Raw genomic sequence first — 9,674 nt, forward strand, 5'->3', positions numbered from 1 at the left:
TTAATTCAGCTCCCCTTAAGTGATGCTCATGGTATGTAAAATAAATCGTCATTTCTCAATCGACAAGTATTTTAAAAATACACATGCACATTATATGATAGTTTATGTATGAAATCAATATTGCAGTTTTTTACTAAAGGGATTTTTTTAGCACTAGGGGGGCTCTAAATAATATGCACTGTTTATGTAAGCATTTTTTGTTATAGCAAAATGAGCAAAAATAGAAAAACAAGAAAATAATACTTAAAACAACAAATTTGCCATTCGGTACAATGTAAACATTTTAAATTTACTTTTCTTATTTTACTAAATGATCAAGTTACAAAAATGGTCACTTAAGAAAAGAAAATACTCAAAATTCGGTTATTTGTGTACTTTCTTATTTTACTAAACAAAAATATAAATAGTAAAATAAGAAAAAGAATATTCCAATATAAGTTAATCTTTTTCCTGATTCTAAAAGAAGAAAATAAACAACTTCAAGATATGATAAACTATGAACATAATAGTTGAAATTGTGTTAAATATGTTCTTATTTTGGGCGGCATGGCGCGTGAGTGGTTACCACGTCCATGGCACAGATAGCTGGGATGGGCTCCAGCACCCTCGCAACCCTGCTGGGGATAAGTGGTGCAGATAATAGATGGGTGGAAGTTCTTATTTTACTTGAAGTTACAAATAATTTAGAATAGAACATCCAAATTAGGTTCTTTATTTATTTTCTTATTTTACTGGAGATAAATATGTTGGTAAAATGCCCCAAGATACACTAAGATACCCCCCACTCTTCACCCCACCCCAACAGTATTTTTTGACTATATGCAGGCTTTATTTTTTGTTTTGACTATATTGTTAGTCACACACACAAAAAATGCAATAAATAAATATTGATCTATTATGTGTTTGCTTTCTAGCAGCCACAGATGAATGTAATGTCTTGGTATTGCTGTAAATGTTTTGTGTTCATGTATCGACTATTTGCTATGGTTGATGACAAGTATACTGTACACTCTTACTTGTTAAACATCAGCCTCGTTGCAAAAGTTTAACTCTTTGAACAAAGCCACAAAATGCTTTTACCGCATCCTTTCAACATCTATTTTGTGTACGTCGGTGAGTCACGCTTCTCCCTTTCGTTTTGTTCCAAAGGGGTTTCTTTTTTAAAGCAGGGGCTCCTACTGATGTCATGATTGGGTTTGGGTCTGGGGATCTGCCTAATAAACAACACCAGAAAATGTCGCCGGCTCCGGTGTACGGACACCCAAAAAGAATTTTCCTCTCAACTTTGCCACCCCGCCACCCCGATCCCCCCCTCACAAAACTGTCAAAATCCTCGGCACAGTGACATGCTGAATGCATGCAGAGGGACCGATACTTAAGACGGATGGAGAGACTATGGAAGTGACGTCATGCACCGGGCTCATGCAAAAATATTTCGATTGCAAAAATTAGGGAATACATGTACTGTATATTCCTTTTAGAATGGATGGATATTAACGCAATAGCATATTACTCAATACTAAGGAATGCAAATGCACAGATGCACAGAAAATGTTTTTATCATAAAATGCTATAAATATATATATATAAATGAATATATATGAGAATATAAATATATATTTACTTAGAATGCTATGCACCCTTATGTGTCAATTGGGACTCTAGATATGTTATGGATGTACTTTTAGCATCGAACCTTCAGATGTAGCTACAAAGACACTGTTGACTTGTGGGTAATGCCTGCACCTGAGGATGAACGGGGCTCTCGCGACTTTTTCGACTTGTTTTGTTTGCATTTTTTTTATTATCGTTATGGGGAACCCAACATGAATTTGACGTTGACATGTACAAAACAAATCAAACCTAAGAACATCTGTTGACAACCTACTCTGTACACCAGCTCAACATTTACAACATTAATAAAGAAATGCAATGTATCGGTGTGTCTTTTCTTTGTGATTAACAACTAGAGCGTAGTGCTGTAAATAAATACGATAAATATGTGACCTACTTTATTAATTACATTTACTAAAAAGCCAGGAATGTTTGAATTTCACCAAAAGGTGAAGCCAGATTTGACATGACAGGCCCAATATTGTCACATAATCTGCATCGAGAAGAGGCAAAACGATGACAGGTCTTTCTCAGAATGTTATACAATTTAAGATATAAATATTAGAGAATCTACACGGTCAAAATAATGAAACCAAGCCAATTTTATGTTGAATAATTCAAGATTTACTGTTTCAAACTTCAATAGAAAATGGCAAGATTCTGATTTAAGATGAGCAAATTCCTAAATTGTAAAGACTTTCTTTTTTTTCAAAGTCTTTTGTGAACCATTTCTTCTCTTCCAGTGAACTGCATTCGCAGATAAAAACAAAAAACGCAACATTTTTCAGGAACATTCTGTCAAAATGTAAAACTAATTTAAATGGTTTTTGGATAGGTATTTTCAAAGAAAACATATGATAAAAATAGAAAAATATTTCCAAATAAAAATAATTATTGTTCTTTTAGAAACACATTATTGAAACTCTTGAGTATCTTCCCGTGCCTATTTTATGAGAGGGTGGGAGGGGGATAAAATCATGTGTATAAATATATCCTGAAATATTCTTGATGTTCATGGAGGATTGATCCTACCACATGTAGAATTACGTGTATATATGTCAAGTCATGTTTATTTGTATAGCCGTTAATCACGAAGGGTCTCAAAGGGCTGCACAGACCACAGATTATTGCAAACCCCAGACTATTATTACACCATCCCCTGATCTAAAACCTACATGACGGCAAGGAAAAACCTCAAAAACCTCAACATGAGGAAAATGAAGAAACCTTGAGAAGGGACCGCACATGAGGTAATCCCCCTTCCAGGATGACCAGGCTGCAATGGATGTTGCAATAACAAATAATACACAGATATTGTCAACATAAAATATAGGTTATTCATATGCTATAGAGTAGAAGTGGGTTTTAAGCTTAGATGTAAACATTTCCACTGAGGTTGCAGATCGAATCTCAGGGGTAAGAGCATTCCACAGCACCAGGGCCCGAATGGAGAACGCTCTCGAACCTGCGGATCTCTTCTTGGCTCTTATTTATAAGGAAATACCTACAAATATATGACCTATAAAATAAATTAGACATAAATGCAATGTATGAATTTATGAATATTATTATTTATTTTGCTGTACATTTTGTTATTTATGTTGCCTCAACAAGAAGTTATTCAAATGAGGGGCGGTTCATACTGGCTGAGCTTTTCACCTATTAGTTGATTGGCGAGTGCACCGATAAACAGTAATGACAAGTGTATGAATATATGAATAACTTGAATGTTGGCCAAAGGTGTAGCGCGTATCATTAATGTGTTCATTGATTTACATGAAAAATATTTGTAGGCATTGATTTATTTATACTTTTTGGGGCAGGATTGGTCCCCCATAAAAATTTTTGAGCCGATATACAATAATCCCTTTGTTGCTGTATCGCGGTTTACTTCTCGAGGTTTTGCTACTCATCATATTTTCATTGTATTTTATTTTCAAGTTTTTCTAAAAGCCATCATGTCAATAAAACGCTCTGGACCAAAACAGCAGAGGAACATGCTTTCTATCGCCAACATAGTTGGATCTTCCCACATGCTAAAGGAAAGTAAACGTAGTTTTCCATAATATCCACTTGATCGCGACAAAACATCATGTGGAGAAAAAAAGGTTTATAAAGTACAGTACAGTAATTTTATTTTCTAAATGAACCTGTAAATTGGATTTTTTGTTTCAAAGTATAATGAGTATTTAATAAATAATGTTCTGCTTTGGTGATTGAATCTGCAGCAGGACTGAGTGCTTTGGTAGTTGAGTTTGATAGTGTGTAAGAGAAGGAAGCTTAAGGTGAATGCAAATAAGAGTAAGGTAATGAGGTGTCCAAGAGGTGATGAGGTAGGTGGATTAAAGATTTTGTTGAATGTTGTAAAACTGCAAGAGGTAGACGGTTCTAGGTATTTGGGTTTGTCCGTAGTAGCAGGTGGTGGTTTGGAGGAGGATATGAAGAAGAGGGTGGGTGAAGGGTGCAAGGCAATGGGTGTGCTGAACGGATTGTTCAAATGTAGAGATCAGCGAATGGATGCAAAACGAGGATTGTATGAAGGTGTGGTGGTACCAACATTGATGTATGATTCAGAGGCGATGGGTTTGAGAGTAAATGAGGGTACTGGGTTAAATGCCTTTGTAATTAGATGTTTCCGTAGTAGGTGTGGAGTGACATGACTGGAAAGGTTAAGAAACGAGGAAGTAAGGAAAAGAACTAGTGAGAGTTTGCTGAGAGTGTTAATGAAGATGTTCTGAGATGGTTTGGACATATGGAAAGAATGGATGAAGGCAGATTGACTAAGAGAATAAGTAGTGAAGAAGTGGTGGGAAATAGAATGAGAAGAACGCCTACATTTGGTTGGATGGGTGGAGAGAAATGTGCTGTAGATGTGTGGTCAGTTATTTTAATGGATACAAGACTGTGTGCTAGGAATAAATGTGAATGGCGAGCAATAGTTAAAAATGACTGAAATCGACACATATGCTGCGGAGGGAGGGGACAGACGGACGGACGGACAGACAGATACAAAGATAAATACATATATAGATAGATACATACATAAATACATTTAAAGATAGATGGATTAAACAGTTTTACTTCGCGGGTTTTGACAACCGCAGGACCGGATTTGAGTGAAAACTCCGCAAGGAACGAGGGATCACTGTAGTCCAAACTGAGTGCAATTATCCCCGTTGGCCACTTGGGGGCCACCGCCGCTCACAGTGGCCACGTGCGAATGTGATTTAGCTCGCTTGACAGTTTAAGGTTTGGTTTTGTGTGCAAGTTTGGGGACGTGTTCGGGTCCTTGGAACAAAGAACCTGATCGGCCCGTAGACCTACTGAAATGTGACTTTTTCTTGATACGTGTTCTAATTAAAAGCACTTACGGATCCCCGATATTTTTTTTGCTTTAAATACACAGTAGTCGTTTCCGTGACACGGCTTGGTCGCAGAAACTCAAGTGTCTTGCAGCTAGCGCAGATTATCAAGTTTATTTTTGAACTGCGCTTGATTATCTGAAGAAAATGTCTACGGACTGCCAGACGAGCAATGCTACGACCATCCCGTCGAGCAGGAGGGTGGCCATCCACGATGCAGCGCACATGCCGCATGATTACTCCACGACCCCCGGGGGCACAGCTTTCAGCACCACTCCTGGTGGTAAGGACACGCTCCTGATCATCTGTATATTTTGTTTGTTTTATTGGTTTTAATTCCATTTGCAATTGAATGCAAGTTTGAGACGAGTGCTGCAAATATGTGGCGAAAGTGCCCCTGTAGAAACAAGCTATGCTAATGCTAGGTGCAGAGGTTCGTGGATAAAGCAACAAAACACGGTTTGAGTTTGACAACAAACTTTTTGTTTTTCATTCCTCCAAAAAAACAATTGATATAATGTGGCCTTACGGAGTACAAAACGACTTGGATTAGTTTATCTTCATCCAAGAAGTGAATCGATTGTCAGGCACAGGAGAGGACACTGACGTCACTTCCGATCAGGATCTATTGGAATGCGTCAAAGTGTCATCTACTTCAACTATTTTCTGTTTAGAGTAATCCCCCGTTTTTCGTGGGGATTGCGTTCCAAAAAAGTAGAGCCTTTGCTTATTGATAAATACTCTCTTAAAGAATAAAACCAAAGAACAAACCCAATTCATAGTATTTGATAAACAAATAAAAGTACTGTACTTTGTAAGGAAAAAAAATCTTATGAACCTTAAAACACATTTCTATTCTCTAGTTTATGAATGACCCATATTTCATGACAATATATATACAATATATTATTGCAACATCCATTGCAGCCTGGTCACCCTGAAAGTGGGATTACCTCATGTGTGGTCCCTTCTCAAGGTTTCTTCATTTTCCTCATGCTGAGGTTTTTGAGTTTTTCCTTGCCCTCATGTAGGTTTTAGATCAGGGGATGGTGTAATAATAATTGGTAGTTTGCAATAATCTGTGGTCTGTGCAGCCCTTTGAGACTCTGTGAATAAGGGCTATACAAATAAACATGATATGACTGCTGTCAAAATATAATGTGAATAAAAATAATCTTGCTGCTTTATTGCCATTCTGTATTGATTATGGAGACAACGCTAATATGTGGACCTTATTGAAAACTGCATTTACATTCGTTCAACCAGTCAAGCGTTTGCAGAAGTCCATCTTTGTTGGCCCCGGCTGCCGGTTCTTTTCACAGTCCAAAGTGTTTTTGCTTTTAGATAAACTTGGAACTAAAAAGGATTTGCACCTACATAATGTTGGTTTTCCAAGCTGATTTACATATGTTTACAGCTTACACGGAACGTGGACACACAGGCAGAAAAAGGGTGGGTTTTTTTCCAGATCTAGAAACCATATGTCTTGACAAATGCACACACAGGATTAAAAAAAAAATATGAAAATTGCAGGTATATTTGTGGCTTTGCGAAATACATGATTCAGACCAAGAGAAATTGGAAAGATTGCCTTTTGAAAGTTTAAAAAAAACTGCTTGAATTTGTCCCTGAACCCTCTTTTTTCGATTTAATAGCTTGTTAAACTAGCACTTTAAAACATTTTTGAGTTCTGGGTTCTGTTTAATAACCCAAAGCTCAAGCTGTTGTCATACCTGACTGACACAGTTGAATACATGCAAGCTTCCATCCATTATATGTACCGCTTATCCCCAGTAGGGTCGCAGGGGTGCTGGAGCCCTTCTTAGCTGTCCTCAGCAGTGGGCAGGGGACACCTTGACCTGGTTGCCAGCCAATCACTGGGCACACAGAGACTGACAACTCGCTCTTCCACAACTAGGGATAATTTTGGCCCGGCGAATTAACCTGACATGCAGGTTTTTGGAATGTGGGAAGATACCAGAGTGCCCAGGGGAAACCCACGCATGCACGGGGAGAACATGCAAACTCTGCACATGAAGGCTGGTAGCTGGATTTGATCCCATGACTCCAGAATTTTGCCGCGGACGCACTAACTACTCATCCACCGTGCCGCCTACGTGCAAGCTTGCAAAATGATAATTTTTTAACATGTCATGTGTATTGCTACGCCGAAGGTACGAGGATTATTTACGACCGCAAGTTCCTGCTGGGCTGCCGCAGTTCTCCTCTGGCCAAAACTCCCCCGCGAGCTCTTCCAGACATTCCCGGTGTGACGAGTCCTCCCTCGGGAACAAATGAGAACAAGGTCGCCGATGGGGAACAACTCGACAACAGTGTTGCAGCTGCAAGCATCGCTAGTGGTATGTGCCGAGGAAAAACATGTGTATCATTAAATGAAAATGGAACCATTTTTACATTCTAAGGGACATTGTATATTATTTAGTGCCTCTTAGCGGTAAATACACAGATTTAAATGATAAACAAAATTACATACGATCATATTAACGTGCATTTTTCAATCTTCGTAGGTCGAGACATTTGTAATTTACACAACATAAGGATCAGATAGAGGGATTTTTCCCCTATGTCAAAGGTGCCTGCGCCCTCTTGAGGGAGTACCACTGATATATTATGTAGTGCAGTGTTTCCCAAAGTGGGCGGTACCGCCCCCCAGGGACCAATAAAGGCGATTCAAAGTTTGCAAGCACTACACTAAGCCACACCCACCGTGTGAGCTCATTGAGTGTAATGGCGGAGTCCGTAAACACAGTCCCAGAGTCAACAAACGGGAAGGATACGAAGCTTGCACCAAAGAAAGACGATACAGCATTTGTTTGGACCTATTTTTGTTTTGACGAAGCGGACGTGGAACAGAAGAAAACGCCTGTTGCAGAATTTGCTTTTGCGTAGTCGCTAGGTCCAGAGGAAACGCAAGTAATTTGTACCAGCACCTTAAAAATTATCACATATTAGAATGCACAGCGCGCTAGGAATTTACCGGGGAGTCAAGGGGCCGCCAGCCGGCAGAAGTTTGGAAAACCATTGGTGTAGTGCAACCGAAAACAAGTGCTACAATGCACCAGAAAGATAACAAACAACTACAGAGACTCAAAGTGAGCAAACTGCCGTTTTTCTCATTTTCACGAGGTTTTTGTTTTTTTGGATGTTTTTCCTAGCCACAAGATGGCTGACAGTCATGTGTTGAAAGAGATTTATTTACCACTAAAAAGTGCTAATTGATACACACTGTCCCTTTAAGAAATATTACAAGACCACAGTGAGTAGACTATTTTTTTGTACGCCCATACATCAATTTGTATTTTATTTATATGCGGTTTTTTTTGTCTGCAAAAAACTTTGCTGTACGCATACTTTTGAACCTGAGGGCCAATCAAAATTTGCTGAACTAATTTACTTATTATATATCTGTGGGAAAGTTACCCGCGGAAAAAATGTATTCTCATATATAATAAATGACGTGAAGAAGTATTACATTCAACCGTAATATTGATTTTTATATTTTTTTTCAGTGTGATTTTATTTAATTTTTCAAAAACCCACAAAGCATTTGTATGTGTGTCTTTAGGTGATGAGGCACAGTTTGAGATGGACATCTAAACGGTTCAATGGCTGAGTAACAATCATTGAGATGCCCTGGAAAAAAATTGAGGGTTCACCAGGTTTCTGAGAAGCAACCCGCTCGAGATGGACGCACATTTTCATGCTCACTGTTTTCACGTTTTGCAAAACTGCCGATGAAAGTAACAAAGATCTGCCTTATGGCTCTAACAAGTGTGCCTTCCTCTTATTATCAACACTTCACTTACCAACGATTGGCAGGCATACTTTAATTTTCAAGACAATCTGAATAAAAGGGACCATTCATTGAGAATTTGACCAGGTTTCTTTCCATTATGTGCCAGAATAAACAAAATGCTGATGAATTCAAAATTCTTGCACGTGTTGTTTTTTTTCTATCATCTTGAGCTTCCACCCCATTTGTTGAAATCGACATTTTTAGGTAAGCAATTATTTTCCTGTTTGAGGAGTAGTGTTGGGTGCCTATACTATAAAAAGTACCGTAGGTAGTTAGTCATTACCCATCAGATTACTGACACTAAAAAGTAGCATGTTACACTGAAAAAAACTACAAATTACTGTATATACTCACGTAGAAGCAGACACCCTAAAACCACTTTAAAGTAGCCACAAAATAATCCAATAAACATGTGCACCATGGGTGTCGAGCTATGCAGAAAGCGGGCCAAATTTTCTGAAAAAGTGTGAGGGCCGACAATTCAGCGTGGCATTCTTTGAACAGTCTTTAATAAATTCAACCTTTGTAAAAGGTTTGCATTCCGTGGCGATCAGCGTCACGGTCTCATAGCTCGCCTTTGTTGCACTTTTATTTGACTTGCAAGGTCTCGCAAAAAAGCGCTTCTGTGCCTTTAAAGCAGCTTCTAGTCGTTTCACCTTTTCAAAGTTTGTTTCCAGTTAGCTTTTTGTAATCTTCATGTGTTGTCTGGCAGTGACTCTTCATATTATATTCTTTAAAAGCAGTCTCTTGGTAAATTAGGCAGACGGTTGTTTCAGATTTGGGTTAAAAAAAATACTCCAATTTCCACTCGTCCTGGAAGCAGTGCCCCGCACAGTCAACTTTCCTTTTTTTATTTACAGTCGCCATGTCGGAAATTGGGT

The 9,674-nt window shown here is 38.5% G+C and overlaps 1 protein-coding gene across 1 annotated transcript; it reads left to right on the forward strand.

Moving 5' to 3' along the window:
• The first annotated feature begins 4,799 nt into the window (after positions 1 to 4,799).
• On the forward strand, positions 4,800 to 8,930 carry LOC148365483 (eukaryotic translation initiation factor 4E-binding protein 2-like). Its single transcript, XM_088335036.1, has 3 exons — positions 4,800 to 5,259; positions 7,151 to 7,336; positions 8,563 to 8,930. The coding sequence occupies exons 1-3, from the start codon at positions 5,124 to 5,126 to the stop codon at positions 8,592 to 8,594; spliced, it is 354 nt and encodes a 117-aa protein (XP_088191162.1). The 5' UTR covers positions 4,800 to 5,123; the 3' UTR covers positions 8,595 to 8,930.
• The last annotated feature ends 744 nt before the right edge of the window (positions 8,931 to 9,674 follow it).

This window comes from Urocampus carinirostris, chromosome 5 (genome assembly GCF_059441175.1).
Source record: "Urocampus carinirostris isolate Australia breed hairy pipefish chromosome 5, RoL_Ucar_1.0, whole genome shotgun sequence".
In the NCBI taxonomy this organism is placed as follows: domain Eukaryota; kingdom Metazoa; phylum Chordata; class Actinopteri; order Syngnathiformes; family Syngnathidae; genus Urocampus; species Urocampus carinirostris.

Coding starts and splice junctions, on each gene's coding strand:
- LOC148365483 (XM_088335036.1), top strand. CDS start 5,124: ATGTCTACGGACTGCCAGACGAGCAATGCTACGACCATCCCGTCGAGC. Junction 5,260..7,150: donor TTTCAGCACCACTCCTGGTG/GTAAGGACACGC, acceptor GCTACGCCGAAG/GTACGAGGATTATTTACGAC. Junction 7,337..8,562: donor AGCTGCAAGCATCGCTAGTG/GTATGTGCCGAG, acceptor GTGTGTCTTTAG/GTGATGAGGCACAGTTTGAG.